This window comes from Scleropages formosus, chromosome 10 (assembly GCF_900964775.1).
Source record: "Scleropages formosus chromosome 10, fSclFor1.1, whole genome shotgun sequence".
NCBI lineage: Eukaryota > Metazoa > Chordata > Actinopteri > Osteoglossiformes > Osteoglossidae > Scleropages > Scleropages formosus.
The window spans coordinates 4,961,744-4,980,706 of NC_041815.1; the positions used below are offsets into that span (position 1 = coordinate 4,961,744).

Here is an 18,963-nt window from a genome sequence, read left to right on the forward strand (position 1 = left end):
GTCAGACAAAGTTTGTCTGAGGAGACAGTTCAGTAATTTAATACATCAGACCAATTAAAAACTGGCAAATTTTCAAGGCTGTTTGAATGAATTGATGAAATGTACCATTGGACATTGATGTATTTTACTGTATTCATTTTGTGTTGTAGTCCTTATCTGATTCAAGTTGAGACACCTGTTTAGATAAAAAAATAAATCTCGATTAGTGATTGTTTACATTGCGTAACTCTTAACCGCACTGCAAAATAAACTGTGGCTGGCAACAGGCTCATTTTGCGCCGCAGTCGGATAAATGTTGGACCTTTTGTTTAACATTCAAATTTTCAGTGTTTTCTTTGAAAAAACTCTGAAATATAAATATGTGATGTTGGTTTTGTATTTTTTGCATGTGTGTTGGTTCTCTTTTTTGCATCCTTACGGTTTTGTATTGCCGTTGAAACTGCATCCCTAGAGAGTTTGGAGAATGTGCTAAATCCAGTAAAAATATGCAGTGATAAACAAGAACACTTGGACACTTCACATTGTTCAGTATGACTGTATTCTTCATATTTTGATCAGACTGATAATATTCTTGCCCTGTTTTAAATGTATGAACTGACTTTATGTTTACTGTGTTTAATTATTACAGCAAACTGCCCATTATTTTTACTTTGGTTACTATTGGTGCAGCCACAGGTTGGGAATTTAGAGTACTACATAAATCATTGCTGTGTAACATTTTCCTTGCTGGTTATGGAGGTTATTGTCGGAACAATTTTGGAAACAGATGCAAAACAGAAAACAAAAAGAAAATGCCAAAAAAATTAACATGTTCACTGTGCCGTTGCTATGCAACGCATAAAGTTGCGTAGGAATAATTAATAAATGTTCATTGTGGCTATTAAATACAAATGGTTATTTCTTGCATTAAGCTGCCAAACATTAATAATTAATAGCTAATTATGTTTGTAATCACAAATCATGATATATAGTTATCTCGTGTTATTCCTATAAATGCAATATAATTTATATGAAATTCTGTGCATTTGTCTATCTGCTGAACACATCTCATACCGATGAACAAGTGAGCTATATGAAAGCAATTGTACTTTACTAACAAATTCTCTGTTGTACTTCAGGGCTTTTGTTTGTTTAAAAAAACTGTGTTTTTGTTTGATAATGGAAACCTATGCAATATTCACTGTTAGAAAAAATTAATTTCTGGCGGTATAAAATTAATTTATCGCTTCAGAAGTGTGCTTCTCGCTGCAACGTTTGTACCGAAGACATCGAACTATCCTAATAATTTTAACATTGAATTGTTTGTGATTTGCATGAATGCATATGTAAATATGTATGTAGATGAAAATTTTGTGAACAGTAAGTCTGATGTAGCTCTGATTTTTGTCAAATAGCGTTACAATATTGCCTATATACAATTTTTCACTGTAGCACCTATAAGCAATCAATGCTTTTGTCTGACTTTTAAGTCTTTTTTTCCTAAGAAAAAATGTCATTGCAGAAAATACTAAATATTTTAAATTGTATTCCAAATGCACATTGGTTTTGAAAAACAGCATTTTTGCTATCACCTCTTGATTTTTGTGTGAGTTGAAAAATAACCACCCATTCCGTCTCAGATGTATAATTCCGAGCAATTCTAGTCTTACCAGATCGACACATGACTTAGAACACAGTGAACCATTTCTCTGTTGAAGATTTCCAACACTGCTCAGCTATCACAAAATATAGAAAGGATTCTTTCACTGTTATCGTCATCCAAAAATATTACAGATCTTGTTTTTGTTATAGGAGGAAACCTGAATAGGCTTGAATTTGTGACACTGAAATTTACACCTGTTTACTTATCTGTCATTTTGATTTGTAGATAAATCTCCCTCACAGTTTAATGATTGCTTTGGAGCACAAGTGTTGGCCATCATGAGCATAACATCTGTTCCCCTGCCGGGACCGAGTCCTGACACCCTTGACCTAGCAGTTGGCTGCGGAGGCCCTTTTCAGCTCCTGCTGCCCATTGCATCGACTAGACAAATACCCAATTGCGCTAATAAATGTACTTTTACCGTGTCTTTTATTCCTGGAGGGTTTAAAGGTATCGATGGAATTATAGGATTGTGTCTTTGTTTTAAACAACCCATTTAAAAAAAAAAAAATTATCTGTCTCTTTCACCAGTGTCAGTTTCAGAATTACAATTTTTTTTTATTATTATTTTTAATAATTGCAGTTCAATTGTTGGACTGTAAAACATTTGTTCAGTTGTCACTTCAAAAACATTATCTTGTTGCTGGCAGTGGGCTAAAAATCAAAACTTTTTTCTCTTGTGCCGCTGTGGTTGTCAGTTCTCTTGGTAAAAGTGACATGGTATAAACATGTCTCATCGCTGCTGAACTTATAACCCATGTTACACAAGTATTACACAACGTGTTTTCCAAATCTGATGTTGATCAGTTTTATTCGGGGTCTGTGTGAGTTTTTTAGTGCCTTCGTATGTCACATGTCTTTAATGGACGACCAGGGGTTTATCAAATACTTTAAGGACAGGCTTATTTTCCCCAAACAGCAACTTCTTCCCTTTTTTTTCTGAAAAAAAAAAAAAAAAAAACATGAATAAGGACCATTGGAAATGAATTCTTTCATTTCCACGGAGTTTCCCTCCCCATTTTGGCTTAAAAAGACAGTTTTCCTGTAAATCATGTGACTTGCTTTCGGAACCTATCCCTGCAATGCCAAGTTTCCCAGTGTGAAATTCAGGGACAAGTGTAGTGAACTGTTAGACTTAGGACCCTGCAGTTGTGAGCCGCTGTGTTTTGCAGTTCTGATGAATGTCCCTGTTTTTCGCTCAGTTTCCTTGGGCCTCTGTTGTGTTCGGCTGGTTCTCATAGATAATCGGAAACATTTAGGTTGTGCGAGAGCATAACAGCACAACAGATCTGACATTTTTTTCCTCTGAACGGCACGAGAAGATCGAACAGCAAAACAGGATGAAGTTCGCTCTGGTCATCGTCATGGCAACGCTGGCTGCAGTGAGTCCGCAAAAGCCCCTGTAAGTAGCATGAACGATGAGTATTTGCTAACTAATGCACATGAAGTTTTCAGTGAGTGCTGTTTTGGGTCAGTTATGTTATTCTGAGCATGAGAAATAGTTGGAGGTGACATGAAGGTGTAGTAAGGAAATTTAGTTGCAGTTTAATTGCAGTAAAATGTAGTTGAAGCTGGTGTTCACCCTGCCATGCCAAGTGCCCTGGTTGTTGGACCCTTACCACTGAGGGGTATCAATAAGGACTTGATTGTATATATTTACTATGACCCTTAAAGGATATCATGAATTGGTGTGAGGTTGGGGTTCAGGGAATAACCGTTCATTCTCTAAACAGGATTCTGAGGATCCACCAGGTAGGTGTTTAACTATGAACCTTAGCAACCTCAGGCTGATGATAATATGAGTGTTTCTGAACACAATCATGGGTCTCTGCATGTCTGACACAGCTGCCTTATCACGGCACCTAACATTATTCATCTGGACACGGAGGAGACCGTAACAGTCCAAGTCCATGGAGCTACCAAGCCTGCGAGCATCACACTGTTCTTCAAGAAGCAAGTTTCTATGAAGGGAGGTGCAGAGATTCTATCAAAAAAAGAAACTGTGCTACTCAATGAACACAATGATTACCAGACCGTGGTTAAACTCAAGGTAAGTATTTGTATCTGCTTTTCCTCCACAATAAAGTATTTCTCTTTTCGGATGCCTACTGAAACATGCCAAATAATTTTACCATGTTCAGTTTTCGGAAAGTAAAGGTATGTGTACCTACCATGAAACCAATATGGTATTTATTCTAACACATATCTCTTCTTTCACCAATTTAGCTGGAATTTAGCACATACAAAAAGGTGCAACCACTATTCTACATTCAGCTGGTAGCAGAGAGCAATGATATTTTGGCAGATGGAAAATACATGAAAAACATAATCTTATCTTCAAGAAAAGGATACATCTTCATCCAGACTGACAAACCAATCTACACCCCAGGAGAAAATGGTAATATTTTAATGTGTGCAAATACGGCAGCCTTTGAATAATGTATAAAGAAAAATTAAGTATTAATATTAATACTTTTATAGCTATTTTTTGCTTGCGAAAATGTACTGTTTTTAGATGCTTAGTTCAACACAAGGCTATTATAAGAATATTTACGTTTATTCATTTAGCTGATGCTTTTCTCCGAAGCAACTTACAGTGTTAAGGTATTTACAATTATTGACTCATTTACACAGCTGGGTAATTTTTGCTAGAGCAATTTCAGGGTAAGTACCTTACTCAAGGGTACTACAGTAGGAGAAGGGGATCAAACCTGTGACATTTGGGTCCAAAAGCAGCAGTTCTAACTCTACACTACCAGCTGTTATTATTATTACTGCTGCTACTACTCTCCAGTTTCCAGTTGACCATAGTGATACAGTGGTAGTTTTACTGGAGCAATTCAAGTTAAGTATCCTGCCCATTGGTTCTACAGCTGGGCCTTCTCAGCTGTCAAAGTTTAATTGTGAGGTTATGGTTGAAAATATGCACTTTGTTTAACTTTTTCAGCCAATTTCAGAGTCTTTACTTTGAACCAGTACATGCTCCCAACAGATGAAGCTATGAATCTGAGAATACTGGTGAGCAAATGCAATGAAACTTTCAAATCTTTCACTTTGGCAGTGAAATGTGCCCCATCCCCCCAAAACATTTGCTGTCTTTCCCGCAGAATTCAAAGGGCCTTATGGTCTACGATAATACTGTCAAGTCCATGCAAATTTATCAGCAACGTATACCCATACCTGACGTTGAACCGTGAGTTGCTTCTTCCGTGCTCATTTTACTGTTGCACTACGGCTTGGTTCAGTATTAAAGTGGTTTGATCATTTTTACTCTCTTAGGGCTGGCCACTGGAAAATTATCGCTTGGTTTACGCATTTGCCCATGTCCAACACTACTGTGGAATTTGAAGTAAGGCAATATGGTGAGTGTTTTTTTTTTTTCTTTTTTTTAATAAACCCTGAAGGGGTCATCATTTTATTTGCGTGTATGTTTTTTAAGTGCCAAGTCTCAGCAATAGCTCAAACATGTGTGAAACGCATTTGGTTTATTATAAAACACCAAGGCTCAGAAATAAAACGTTTAATTTTGTTTAGTTCTTCCATCATTTGAAGTGAAGATAGAGGCGTTGAAGCCATATTATCTTCTCAAGGAGGATTCTTTTGACTTCAGGGTATCTGCAAGGTAGGTGCATATTACAAAACCTCCCAAATATTGTAGAGAAAAACTTGATGACAATATATGTCATTATAATTTCAGATACACCTATGGAAAAGGACTCAATGGTATAGCTTATGTAAGATTTGCACTTATGGATGAACATGGCAGCAAAACCCATCTGCCTGGTTTAGAGATGCAAACTGCAGTAAGTAAATATAAGCAAACTACAGCACTGCTTTTGGTAAATATTTCATGAAACATGTGTAATTACCTTTTTTGAGGAACGCACATTAAAAGATTGCCGAATTACATGTTTGCTGCAATCCAGGTCAAAGATGGGGGAGCGCAAATTACTCTCCGTACAGAAGATTTGCGGGAAAAAGCAGACAACCGAACCACTGAGCCTATAGAAGGCCATCGCCTGTACATTGCGGTGACAGTGCTTGAAACAGCAAGTAAGTCTAAGAAACGAGAAACCCTTAATAGTGCAAAAAGACTTACTCAGCATTTATCTCGCTTAAATGTATAATTCGAGTGGTTCCCAGTTTACGATGGGGTTACATTCCGTGAAACCCATCATAAGTCGAAAATATCATAAGTCGAAAATGCATTTAATACACCTAACACACACCTCTGCGTGATCGACTGGGAGATGCGGATCGCTGCTATCCAGCATCACGAGAGAGTATCGCTCCGCGTATCACTTGCCCGAGAAATAACCAAAATTCAAAATTTGAAGTACAGTTTCTACTGAATGTCTATCGCCAGCTCACCACCGTAAAGTCGAAAAATCGGAAGTCAAACCATCATAAATTAGGGACCACCTGTATAATATAGTGATTGTTAGTGCTGACATCATCTTTAAAGGGTGAGCTTATGCCTGACTGGTTTTTAAAGGTGGAGAACTGGAGGAAGCAGAGAGTAGCACAGTGAAGATTGTGTCCATGCCTTATGAAATTGATGTATCCAAAACTAAACAATACTTCACGCCTGAGGGGAAGTTGTTTATATTGGTAAGCCACAGGTCTTGGAGCTGCACATTTTGTTCTTGTCTGGGAAGCTTCAGATTTTGCCTGTGTTCAGTGACTCAGTACTCCTATCTCTTTCTCATCTCTCAGGCTTCCACTGTCTACCCGGATGGTACCCCGGTCCCACACCCACAGATGAAGGCTACTGTGGAAGTGACAGGGGGTGCCGGCGAGTCATTCCACCTGAAGGCCTCTGGCAATGAGGATGGGGAAACAGTGTTTAATTTGAAAGTGCCTAAACAGGCAGAATCCCTGAATATTGAGGTACACTCAGACAATGCAGAAGGCTATCCTAGTTGGAAGCATGTTAGTGGCGATCATGACACATATCCCAGGCAATGTTTGCGTTTGCTTATTTTTTATCTTTGGCAGGTGTTTGCCGTTGAAGACACTGGAGATGCCGTGCTTGGTCGTACCCGTATACGTGCCACTGCCATTGCCTCTCTGAGCCAGAGCTACCTGAGCATAGAGCTGCCACATGTTGTCCTGAAAGATGGCCAGGAGATGAACGTGATCTTCAGGGACATCACCCCAGCTGGCCTTGCTAAGCCTACACACATCTATTACTTGGTTTGGAAGCTCTTACAGGTTGTCATATCACTTATTCCCATAGACATGAGGGGCGATTCTGATCATTTCACTTCTCCTCATCCCAGATTTTGAACAAGGGAAAAGTGGTCCAGGCTAAGAGGGTCCAATGTACCGAGTTGACTTCCATCACTCTGCCCTTCAGCTATGACCTCACACCCTCCTTCCGAATCGTGGCCTACTATTACATAAAGCGTGGTGGGGAGTGGACGATTGTGACAGACTCCGTGTGGGTGGATGCGCAAGATGTCTGCGAAGGGCAGGTGGGCAGCTAGGACCCCCAAGCAGGTTGGGAAGAGAGATGGTGTCAGTGTGATGATGCCTCTACCTAACACTTTGCCTTCACTTTCCAAGATGCAAATTGTGCCCTTCAAACGTGACTACAAACCAGCAGAGAAGATGAATGTGGAGGTCCGGATGGACCAGGGGGACAGAGTGGCCCTGGCAGCTGTGGACACCGCAGTCTACATCCTCAACAAGCAGAACAAACTCACCTCCCAGAAGGCAACTAGTTTCATAGTGGCATTTAATTTCCTTTCCTTAAATTTAAATATTCACAAAAATCCAGTCACTGTGAGTAGCAAAGGACATAAATGTACAGGCTCTTTCCTTTGTGTGGCTTTTGCAGTGTGAAATGAACATGCTTCTCTTTATTATGCAGATGTTTGATTACATGAATTCTTACGATCTTGCTTGTTCGATGGGAGGAGGTAAGGACCATCTATCCGTTCTCAACGATGCTGGCCTTACTTTCATAAGTAACATCAAAAACATGGACAACAGTGTAATGAGACAAGGTGAGTATAAAACAGACCCCGGTGCGGTATTTCTCAGGTGATTTTAGTACTACATGCAGAGTGCCACATTAGAGCATTGCCCTGAAGGTATAGATGACTGTGCTAGCAGGTGGCCTTCTTCCTCCCAGGTTTCAGCTGTTCCAGTGGGAAAACAAGGCAGAAGAGGGCCTACAACTACGTACAACTGTTTTCTTCAATAGGTAGGGCTCCAGATGCATTCACATGCACTCATACTCACATGGAAATGTGTGTGTAGAGCATTGCTGGGAATCTCCTTGAATTTCTCTTCCACAGTAAGCGGTTACAGGAAGCCTGAGGAGAAGAAGTGCTGCAATGATGGTGTAAAGTTCAACCACCTGAAGTTGTCCTGCGAAGAACGGCTCACCAAGACTCTCCATCAGTCACCCGCGTGCCGGGAAGTCTTCTACAAGTGCTGCAAAGCTGCCAAAGAACTGCGAGAGAAGATCCGCAGGTCCAAGAAGAGTTACAGCCTTGCTAGAAGTAACTTTGGCTACCTTTGCATTATAACAGCTATTTTAAATATACACAACAAACATTCAGTTCCATGGAACATTTACCCAGACATATGTAAAATAATTAAGTAATTAACATTAAAAGTATTTTTTAAATATTATTAACAAATACAGTGTTTTTTTAGGTAGAAATGCAGAGCAAGTGGCTTCAAATAAATCAGTGCTCACCTAATAAGTATGATAAATACAGCATAATTTGAAAATCCTAACCTTAACTCCATTAATGAGTTAGAAGTGTTAAGTAGGTAAAATCTGTTACGCTTTTGACTTTTTTCAAATCTGAAAAATGTATCAGTACTTGTACTGTTCATTATGTAAGATAGGCTAGTGATGCTGGCTCTCTGATTACCGATTGTCTGACACTGCAGAGACTCATGTTCTGGTTAGTTACACTAAGTCACTTCTGCCTTCTCCCTCTGTTGGCTCATTTGACACTTGCTGGGCCATGCAGCAAAAGGAGGTGAAGAAGAAGACATGTTCGATGAGACCAGTGTGCGACTGCGCAGTTTTTTCCCCCAGACCTGGATGTGGGTGTACATAGATCGTGATGCTTCTGGTCTTTTCAAGTAAGTTGTCCTTCCCCTCTGTTTGCTTAACTGTCTGGTAACTGGGTGTCTACATTCCATGAGCTGGTGGGGGGGGGCGTCTAAGCCAGGGCAGGAGGTGGGTACATCAAGATGGACAGCTCCTTGGGACCCACCCCTCCCCTAAGTGAATAATGATGGCCAGCTGCTGACACTAGGGTCCAACTAGATGGATTATTAAGGCAGCTGTGCTGAAGACTTGAGGGACCATGTTTTGGAGAAAGACTGGTTAGAAGGTTGATCCTGGAGAAATGGTTTTGGTCTTGTCTTGGTTGTGTTATTGTCTGAAAGGACCTATTTTATTTCCCTTTGGTTTATAATAAAACCTTTCTTCTTTGGTTAACGTCTTGCTGTCTCTTGCCTTGATCCTGCCCTGTAGCTCCCTCTGCCCCTCAACCAGCCACAGTTCACTGAATGATCCTTGGGTGTAGATATAGTGCTCGTTTTTGTAAATTTATATCCTCATTCAAAAATCATTAAATGCATTCTTCTCTAAATTATCTACAGAAGTAAAAAATTAGCATCTTTATTGTTCCTTAATGCTAAATGAAATATTGGACAAGTTAGGCCTCCTTAAGCCAAAGCAATATTCATTTTCAACTCTTCTCAAAAATGAACTTTGTCTTTGGACACTAGGAACTTGGTGAACATGACACACTCTATTTCATCCATCAGTGGCCATGTTCCTCTTATTATGATGTTTTCTCCAGACATACTGATGCCGTTCCAGACTCTATTACCACGTGGGAGGTTCAAGCTGTCGGGATTTCTGGAACAAAAGGCAAGTCTGTATGAGAAGGGACACTTTCTAAATGTAGGAGAATCTAAACTATTTGGTCTTTGATTATTTTCTGGCCTTCTGTGGTATGTGGCCACAGGACATTTTTGTGTTTTAATGTCAGACATTTTGCAAAATGCTTTAGATTAAAATCTTATTCAGTCAGGGCAGCACATCGGGTAGTGCTGCTGTCTCACAGCACCTGGGTGGTGCGAGAGGATGTAAGTTCGATCCCCCCTCAGCTTGTGTGGAGTTTGCATGTTCTCCCTTGTCTGTGTAGGTTTCCTCTGGGTGCTCTGGTTTCCTCCCACAGTCCAAAGACATGCTGTTCAGGTCCCCCCCCATAGTGTGTGAGTGACAGAGAGAGTGTGTTCCACTGATGTATGGATGAGTGACCCAGTGTAAGTAGTGTATTTAGCAGTGTAAGTCACCACGGTGAATAAGGTGTGTGGGCTCATAACACTACATAGAGTTCATTGGAAGTCGCTTTGGAGAAAAGCATCTGATAAATAGATGCATGTTTAGAACTATGTGCAAGCATCAAGCAGGCAGTGATGTTTGTGCCTCTCTAATCATCTTACTCTACATCATAAGACATTTAGAGATCTCCTCTGTGAGATTTAATTTTTTTTTTTTTTGCTTACGTTAGTTGGGTGCTGAATTGTGACAATGTACCACAATAATTCTGGTTTACTCTTATTTTGCTGTAGGTTTTGTTTTAAAAACATTGTAATAATGATTAGCACCTAGTACTGAAAATAAATGAATGAAGGTTTTGTAGATGGCCCCATGTTATCCGTATTCTTTGTTATCCAGCCTGCTGCCATTGCATTTGTGGAAAGGCAACAGCATACAGTCATACAGTAAAGTAAAAAGTTTGAGTACACAGCCTGGAAACAAGTTTTTGTAGCATTTGGCAGATCCAAGTTTGTCTGGAAAATGAGCCTAGATGTCTTATGTTTTAACAATAACGCACACAAACACGTATGTATGTATGTGCATTTGGTGTGTTCAACCCGCTAGGACAAGTGGTTTAGAAAATTTACGTTTGGCTGGTTAAATAGATGTCACCCCTCTCCATGGGTGACCTTTTCAGGCTTCTGCGTAGCCAAGCCACAGCCACTCCGAGTCTTCCAGAACTTCTTCGTATCTTTGAAACTGCCGTACTCTGTGAAACGGAATGAGCAGCTCGAGGTGAAGGCTGTGGTCTATAACTACAGAACAGAGCCCTTGGAGGTAACAGTTCTGCTTCTGAAATCCCTCACTCTCCTTGCTTCTGGATTACTGCTCTGTTTTCTTATTCTGCTCTCCCTTGATGTAAATGATTTGGTTTTGTCCCTGCTGAGTGTACTGCAGTTTAATTTAATGTACAATATGGAAATATTCTTTTCCCAAAAGGGGACCGATTGTCATGCGCTGGCGAGCAAACCTTAGTCTAAGCCATCGTGAATATCATGCTTTGGTTTCCACTAACTTGGACAGTGTTAATTCTCATGCTATCTATGTGTGTATGTTTAATCCAGAATGATTCTGATTTTTTATGTGATGGTGTGTTTGCGTGTACATGCATGTACTCAGGTGACAGTGCACATGCTGTCTGTAGAAGGACTATGTAGCGCAGGCGATGGAAGGGACAAGCAAGTGGTCACTGTCCCTGGGAACTCAGCCGTGCCTGTCTACTTTGTTGTGGTTCCCTTGATCATTGGAAACATCCCGATCCAAGTGACAGCCTACTCGTCCAACGACCTAACTGATAGGATAAGGAAAGACCTCAAAGTTGTGGTATGAACTGTCCTCCTTGGAACTCTCTGATGGGCAAATGTCTCTTTAAACAGTCTCCAGTGGGCATAGACCTTGGCCCCCAAATCATTTATTAATCCTTACAAAAAATTAAAAATATGCAGTTCAGAAGGTTTGCATTTGTTACCTAACTTCAGTCATCAGTTCATACTGACAAGTTGCTCTTGTGCTCATTACTGCAACTTATAGGGAGAAGGGGAGCTTATTTCTCTGCACCATGAATACAACCTTGATGCAAAAGGTAATGGTGCTCAGTAGTGAGCGTATGTGAATGTGCGTGAATGTATGAACTTGAATGTTTTGTTTTAATTTGTGATCTCCTGAGTAAAATCTTCTATTGGTTGTATGAAGCTGCAATATCAATGGAAATTGAAATACCAGCACCTCTCAAGTCCATCCCAGGGGAAGAGTCAGACGCATTCATCAGCGTTAAAGGTGAGGACATCCAAATGAATGTGTGAGCCTTTGAAATCAAATTCAGTATTATATCAAAATCATATCCATTTTGATGTGTGAGGTGGTAAAGTTGACAAGTTAGTTCCTTCATGCTCAAATTCAGTGGTATTATTCATGCCTTCAACAGAACAATGTCAATGTTTTAATTTAAGGTGTAAGATTTAAGATGTATTCTCTGTAAAAAGTGAAAACATATGTATTCCTGTGGTTTTACCAATGACAGGTTCAACACTTCAAATTTACCCTCTGCCATTAGGAGAATTCATTTTAGTCATTAATGTAATGATGATTGGTACATCTTTTCAGGAGGGGCGATGGGCGAGTCTGTGGAGAACTGCCTGAACCTGGATGGGGTGAATAGACTGATCGCACTGCCTACTGGCTGTGCAGAGCAAACCATGGTGAAAATGTCTCCAGCTATCCAAGCCATACAGTACCTGGATGCTACCAATCAGTGGATCAGTCTAAGGGCAGAGCGGCGTGATGAGGCCCTGGAGATGATCCAGAGTGGTGAGCTTGCCTCTCACTGGAGCCACTTACACAGATCCTCCTTAGATTTCAAGGATGATGTTTTTTTAAAAGCATGGTTAATATTCTAGCCAGTGATGAAACATTAGAAAAGGACTTTCCTGAAATGATGCCTTCATGTTTGTTAGGTTACAACAGAATCCTGAGGTACAAGAAGGACGATGGTTCATATGGAGCTTTTGAGACAACTCCCAGCAGTATTTGGTAATTCCTACTTTTTGAAATACTTCTATCCAGATGTGATTTGTATTGATCCCAGACTAAAATGTCATACAAAATTGACTTGCTCTCTCACTACTTAAGTCCACAATCTTATGACTGAAATTTTAACTCGTTTGTAGGCTTACTGCATTTGTTGCAAAGGAACTTATTCGATGCAGGAATATAATTCCTGTGCAAGATTCCTACATTCTGGAGTCCATCTCATACCTGGTGTCCAAACAGCTGGATAATGGAGCATTTAATGATCCACACCCGGTCTACGATAGGAGCATGCAGGTATGGCATATTTCTTCAAACCCTACAGATCTTGTAGACTTTTGCTGTGTAACTTGATACAACTTTTGCCTGAGAACCACTGTAGTGTAGGAGTTTTCAGAGGTAATTTTAATAATCATTATAGATTGATTTATAAACAGGGTGTTGTGATCCATGTTTGAACCATGAGATTAGTTACTTGTCACATTGGTTTAGTTGAATGTTTATTTTATTTCAGGGTGGAGTCGGAGGAGTTGAAGGGGATGTGTCCCTGACATCGTTTGTACTGGTGACCCTGCATCATTCTTTGAAAGTTCAGTCCACAGAACAAAGCACACCAACGGTATTTATTGACCTGACTCATCACTGAATACTTTCACCTCCAATTTTTGAGAGAGTACTTCTATATAGTCTCATTTTGGGGGTCATTAAGATGAACAATCTTACAGTAAAGATACTTACTGTGGCGCGCAGCACTCTGGGTTCGGATGGGGCAAAGAAGGACACGACGTTTATTAAAACACTGGCATACAGGGAAATAATGCTCTCAGTCCAAGGACCCCTTTTCCTCAAAGACCTGCACCTCAAGTTAGTCCTCCCAGCCTGCTTAGCACCCCTAGGCTTTCTCCCTTTCTTGCTAGAAAACAGCCACCTCCTTATATTCCCCGTAAGTCTCCTCAGTGGTTGAACACGTTATTCCAATTTTCCCACAATGCAACTATTTACAACAGACCCTTTTTCCCACCCAAACTCTTGGTAACATGGGCTGTTACATTACTTTAGTTCTGTGGTTGAGGAGTGCTACCATGGCAAGTGTTTATTCTGAGGATTTCTATCTTGCAGATAATGGCAATGCAGAAGGCCGAGGAGTACCTGTCCAAGAAACTGAACTTGCTGCAAAGGCCATTTGCGGTGGCGATTACAGCTTATGCTCTCAGTCTGACGGCGCCTGGGAGCAACATAGCTTCCCTTGCCCAGTCCAGACTACGTCTACTGGCCAACTGTGATGACAGTGAGTCCTCTATCCAAAGCTACTCTTGTGGAGCAGGACAAATCGCATACAGAAAAGAAGGGCAGCCGTTTCTGTGGTTTACAGTTCTAATGTTAGAAAAATAACATAACGCTTGGAATAATAGAATTCAGTAAACCCAAAACTTGAACAGACTAGGAAAGACTGAGTAAAGGCCAATTGGGGACTCTGTGGTGGCAATCTGTGTGGACTGTAAAGGTATTCATAACACCAAACTTGAGTGTAATGCCTGCCACGTAGCAAGAGCGTATAGAAAGGGCTAAAGTAAATTATGTTGTCACTAGAAAACGATACCTGCCATTGGGAGGCAAGCGAGGATCTTCGACTGAAAGAAGAGAAAAAGGCCTCTGGGGTGCCCCAGGCAAACGCCATCTCTGTGGAGACCACTGCCTATGCCCTGCTACAGACCCTGCTAGGGGAGGACTGGCGATATGCGGCCCGGATTGCCAAGTGGCTAACGGAACAGCGTCAGTATGGTGGAGGCTTCCGCTCTACACAGGTAGGATCTGATGATGGTGTACGTCTTGTCTTCAGCAAGAATGTTGTATGACTCTACAATGAGAACCTCTGGAAAACACATCAGTGGGCTGGTTTTACCAGTCAGTGTGGATTTTGTACCTGTGACTTGAATCAGCACCTCAGATCCTCCATCTGGTGAACTACAGAGGCTTCTTTCTCGTTGTTCTTTAGGACACTGTTGTGGCCCTGGAAGCCTTGTCCAAATACAGCATGCTGAGCAATGATGTAGTGGAGCTGGATATGAGAGTGGATTTCTGTCTTCCCTCAGGAGCGAAAAAGTCATTAGTTCTCAATAAGCAGAATGCCCTCACCTCACCAGCCATTCAGGTGAGGTTGCTGCCACACCCTTGCACCTGAGTGATACAGTCACACAACTTTGCTCCAGGTGACTTTGGGGTTTTCATACCGTTTCTATTTTTTTAGGAACATTATTATTATTATTATTATTATTGTGGTGCGCAGTGCCGTGGGTTTGGATGGGGTGAAGAGGGACGCAGAGGCAGCATTCATCTCAAATGTTTTATTGAACACCGGCACAGAGGGAAATAACGCTCTCGGTCCGATGACCCCGTTTCCTCCAGGGCTTGCGCGTCTAGCCAGCCTTCCCAGCCTGCTTAGCGCCCACAGGCTCTCTCTTTCTTTCCCTGGCAGACGCAATCACCCCCTTATATTCTCCAAACGCTAACCAGTTACAATAAACATAATTTCCGCTCAAACACAGTAACACGGGTTGTTACATTATTATTATTATTATTATTATTATTATTATTATTATTAACGACACCAATAATAATATATTGTTTTTCATCTTTATTAGATGACACCATTGTATAAAGACACAATTTTAGATAAGTAATGTATACTTGGATATTACTTGGGTATTCTTACTGTATTAGTTCACTGTAGCTCCCTTGACTATTTGTTAAAAACACACAATACAAATGATTTCCTCAGTGGCTGAATACTAAAAATTAACTATGGACGTGTGAAATGGTAATAATGACAAGTATGAGAATGTCCCATCAATGATATTATTGGTTCTGCAGGTTGAACCAGGAAATAAATTTAAGGTCAACATTAGAGGAAAAGGGAATGGAACCATGACAGTAAGGCAATTGTTTCCTTTTCCATTGCAAGGCATTTGATTTTTTTTTTGTATAGTAGTATTCATTTAAGGTGTGTTTGAATTATTATTCATATTAATGTATTTCTTCTCTTTTTATATCAATAGGTTATACAGACTTACAGAACTATGAAAAGGACAGACTCTCACTGCGGTTACTACCACCTGAATGTCACCGTGGAAGGGGAAGTGAAATATAAAAGTAAATATGTCTTTACCTCAAGGAAAGCTTTTTTTGATACCTGTATTTTTTTCTCTTTTTTTTTTTTTACATTTTTATTGTCATGTCATGTCATTGTCTGAACCGCTTGTCCCATACGGGGTCGCGGGGAGCCGGAGCCTAACCTGGCAACACAGGGCGTAAGGCTGGAGGGGGAGGGGACACACCCAGGACGGGACGCCAGTCCATAGCAGGGCATCCCAAGCGGGACTCGAACCCCAGACCCACCGGAGAGCAGGACCCGGTCCAACCCACTGCACCCCCCTACATTTTCATTACAACCTCTATTATCAGATAGTCCCCTCTTCCTTCAAAATCAGTTCAAAAGTGGTTTTTATATGACTGATGCACTGGCTTTTGCAGAGAATGACTACGAGGATGGCCTGGATGACTACTACAATTATGAGGAGGGAGAGGATGGGACAGCACAGAAGGACGAACCATGGAGTCGTATCGAGTGGTTTGACCTGCGTTCTCGGAGAAAGAGACATGCCCCGGAGGCTGACGAAAGAGAGAGCTCCCTCATCTACACAGTGTGTGCCGGGTGAGTGCTGGTGTGTCCGCACAGGTCGAAACTGGGGTCACTGAGGTCACCCAAGTCCCTGATCTGGTGTTTCTTGCTGCTTTTCATTCTCCATCTACCTTCAAACTTTCACCTCTGCTACGTTTTTTGCAGAACAAAGGCAGGAAATGCCACAGGAATGGCCATAGTTGACATCTCGCTGTTGAGTGGATTAGACGTGAACCTACAGGATCTTGAGGATGTAAAAACATTGTGCTGGTTTTATTTAATGTGTAATAAAAATATTGCTTTATACCACTGTTAATTTATTATCGTCCGTTTACACGAGCAGTGTAATCTGATGTGTGGGTATGTTATTTACAGCATTCAAAAGGAACAGAGAAATATATTGACCATTATGATGTTGGACCAAATAAGGTCTATCTCTACTTTAATAAGGTAATGCACCCTTGCATTCATGGTAACCTTATGTTTGTTTTCATCCAGTTGGAACTAATTACGAATCAATTACCATAAATTCATGATTAGTACAACCCATGTGTAATATATAAATAGCAAATGACCCTTTGCAGATTTTTCTTCTGCATGGGAAAGCAGTGCCCTTCTGACTGGAGTAAATGTGCATTTCATTACACAGATGCATTTGTGTCTGTTTCGGTGTTACTGTAGCTTACTGAGAACCCAGACTGTGTGATGTTCAGAGCCAAACAGATCACACCCATTGGGTTGGTCCAACCTGCCAGCGCGGTTGTCTACGACTATTATAACCCAGGTGATTGGGTCACACGTGGTGCAGTAGGGGTAGGGTAAATTCCACTTAGATTTCGAAAGGTAACAATTTAAAAGAATCTTTCACTACTGCTGGCGATCCACTGCCCAGCTATCATGCATCTGCTGACCTGGTATTCAGCCATGTTTCCAACTGGCTTGTAAATGGAGAGCCTGAAAAATGAATGCTAGCCAGTGAAACGTATGCACTAAACCCACATGCGTATGTTATTTCAACAAATTATGTAATATATGCAAAGATGTAGATGCAACAGCAAAGGTCGACACTTATAATACAGACTAGGAACCATTTATAGCCATTCAGTCACATTCAGTCACTTTCAGTGAGCCCTACAACATGAGTCTCTTCTAGTGAGAACTATAAGCACTATAAGAAGTGCTACATGTATTCAATAATAGAGAGTGGGATGGTTGGTGGCAGAAAAGTTGGGGTTTATTCCCCCCCATCTTACAATTACTTTTTTTCAGAGCGAAGATGCAGCATATTCTACAGTGCCCCAGAGCAGAGCACCATGATCTCCAAGCTGTGTAAGGAGGAGGTGTGTGCATGTGCAGAAGGTATGTTCCACTCCTTCCCAAAAATGAGTTTTCCCCAACTCAAGAACATTGTGAAATGTATATAATTCTATATAAAATGGTAAAATTAGTCATTTATATGAAATAATTGATTTGTTTTTGTCTTTCATATACAAAGTACTCAAACTTCCATATATTCTTGATGTGTACATGTCTCTGTATACTGAGATATGAGCATAAGTTGTTTATTCCTCCCATCTTTCCTATACAGGCCACTGCCCAAAAATCAAAGTTACCTTTAGTAAGAATATGGAGAAAAGCACTCGAAGCAACTATGCCTGTTTTTCTCCCATTGTGGATTATGGTGAGAGGGCCTTTATGTAATATGCTCTACAATACTGGCAAGCAGTGATATGTTCAGTGTGTCTTTAACTTGCTTTTTTGTGTTATTTTGACAGTTTACTTAGTCAAGATTGTCCAGACCAGAGAGGATGGTGTCTTTCAGTATTACACTGTCACCGTGACCAAAGTCCTACAAACCAGTAACTATATTGCCGCTCTACCTTCATTTACATAGTTTTACTCTAATAGTCTACATCTGTCCTCGTTTACTGGGGGCTAAGATCAAGTTTGGTAACAAGCCTGGTTGGTAACAACAACTGGTATAGAGTTTGGACTGTTTTCACCCACATTAAAAGTTAAAACACCTGAATGCTATTTCTTGTTTTTTTTGGCCCTTTTCTGCAGGTAAGGATAAACTAACCTCAAGAGGAGCCATGCATGAGATGATCCATCGAAAGAGCTGCAGCGAGTTTGAAATGAAAAGGAACTCAGATTATCTGATGATGGGAAAAGATGCCACTATTGCCGACACCACCGATTCCAACGGAAAGTACGTTTCCCCAAAAAGTGATATAGCTAAACATAAACATTCAAGCTCCTACGTCCTCATGTAATGTTACTGTATTCGAATAGTCATTAGTTCTGAAGATGTCGTTTATAAGGGAAGCAAAGTTATGCAAGGGAAGGGAAGCATGGGTGAAACACGTGTGCTTTTGTGTTACATCCCGCAGCTATCAGTACATCCTGAACAGTGACGTGTGGGTTGAGGAGATCCCTGAGGAGCGGAAATGCCAGGCTACAAAGAACCGCAGAGCATGCCAGCTTCTTCATGACTTCCTGCAGCAGTACGAGTTGAACCAATGTCACAGCTGAGCCCCGCATGGACAGTAGCCTGAGCGCGGGAAGCAGGAAAGCTGGCTTTTTTAACCACCACTAACACTGGTACACGCTCTTTCACTTCTTCCGATGACTGATGCTCCGAGCTACTCTACAAGCATAACAAGTAAAACAAGCTTTTGTAAGACACTGTATTCACGAATAAAAACGCTGCTCCTTTAACCACGGTGTGCTTTTATTGATGGTTTGAATGCT

The 18,963-nt window shown here is 40.9% G+C and overlaps 1 protein-coding gene across 2 annotated transcripts; it reads left to right on the forward strand.

Annotated features, from left to right (window-relative positions):
* Positions 1–2,747: 2,747 nt before the first annotated feature.
* On the forward strand, positions 2,748–18,930 carry c4 (complement component 4). Of its 2 annotated transcripts, XM_018764462.2 has the most exons (41): positions 2,748–3,044; positions 3,488–3,692; positions 3,869–4,040; positions 4,590–4,660; positions 4,750–4,835; positions 4,922–5,004; positions 5,177–5,264; positions 5,340–5,445; positions 5,569–5,695; positions 6,138–6,253; positions 6,359–6,532; positions 6,641–6,838; positions 6,925–7,119; positions 7,211–7,360; positions 7,518–7,653; positions 7,782–7,853; positions 7,948–8,154; positions 8,638–8,752; positions 9,481–9,551; positions 10,645–10,784; positions 11,127–11,330; positions 11,538–11,589; positions 11,700–11,783; positions 12,111–12,314; positions 12,461–12,536; positions 12,674–12,830; positions 13,048–13,152; positions 13,653–13,821; positions 14,124–14,338; positions 14,530–14,685; positions 15,405–15,464; positions 15,590–15,683; positions 16,065–16,245; positions 16,378–16,465; positions 16,588–16,662; positions 16,894–16,996; positions 17,482–17,571; positions 17,801–17,893; positions 17,988–18,071; positions 18,277–18,421; positions 18,603–18,930. In XM_018764462.2, the coding sequence occupies exons 1-41, from the start codon at positions 2,983–2,985 to the stop codon at positions 18,742–18,744; spliced, it is 5,151 nt and encodes a 1,716-aa protein (XP_018619978.2). In that variant the 5' UTR covers positions 2,748–2,982; the 3' UTR covers positions 18,745–18,930. The 2 variants fall into 2 exon arrangements, with proteins under 2 accessions (XP_018619978.2, XP_029111109.1); XM_029255276.1 differs by lacking the exons at positions 16,894–16,996; positions 17,988–18,071; positions 18,277–18,421; positions 18,603–18,930 and having other exon boundaries at positions 17,801–17,882.
* Positions 18,931–18,963: the final 33 nt, after the last annotated feature.

Bases quoted from the DNA above. Each gene is read 5' to 3' on its own strand.
- c4 (XM_018764462.2), top strand. From the start codon at position 2,983: ATGAAGTTCGCTCTGGTCATCGTCATGGCAACGCTGGCTGCAGTGAGT. The intron at 8,155-8,637 runs GTAACTTTGGCT...TGGGCCATGCAG, and splicing joins GAGTTACAGCCTTGCTAGAA to CAAAAGGAGGTGAAGAAGAA. The intron at 18,072-18,276 runs GTAACTATATTG...CCTTTTCTGCAG, and splicing joins GACCAAAGTCCTACAAACCA to GTAAGGATAAACTAACCTCA.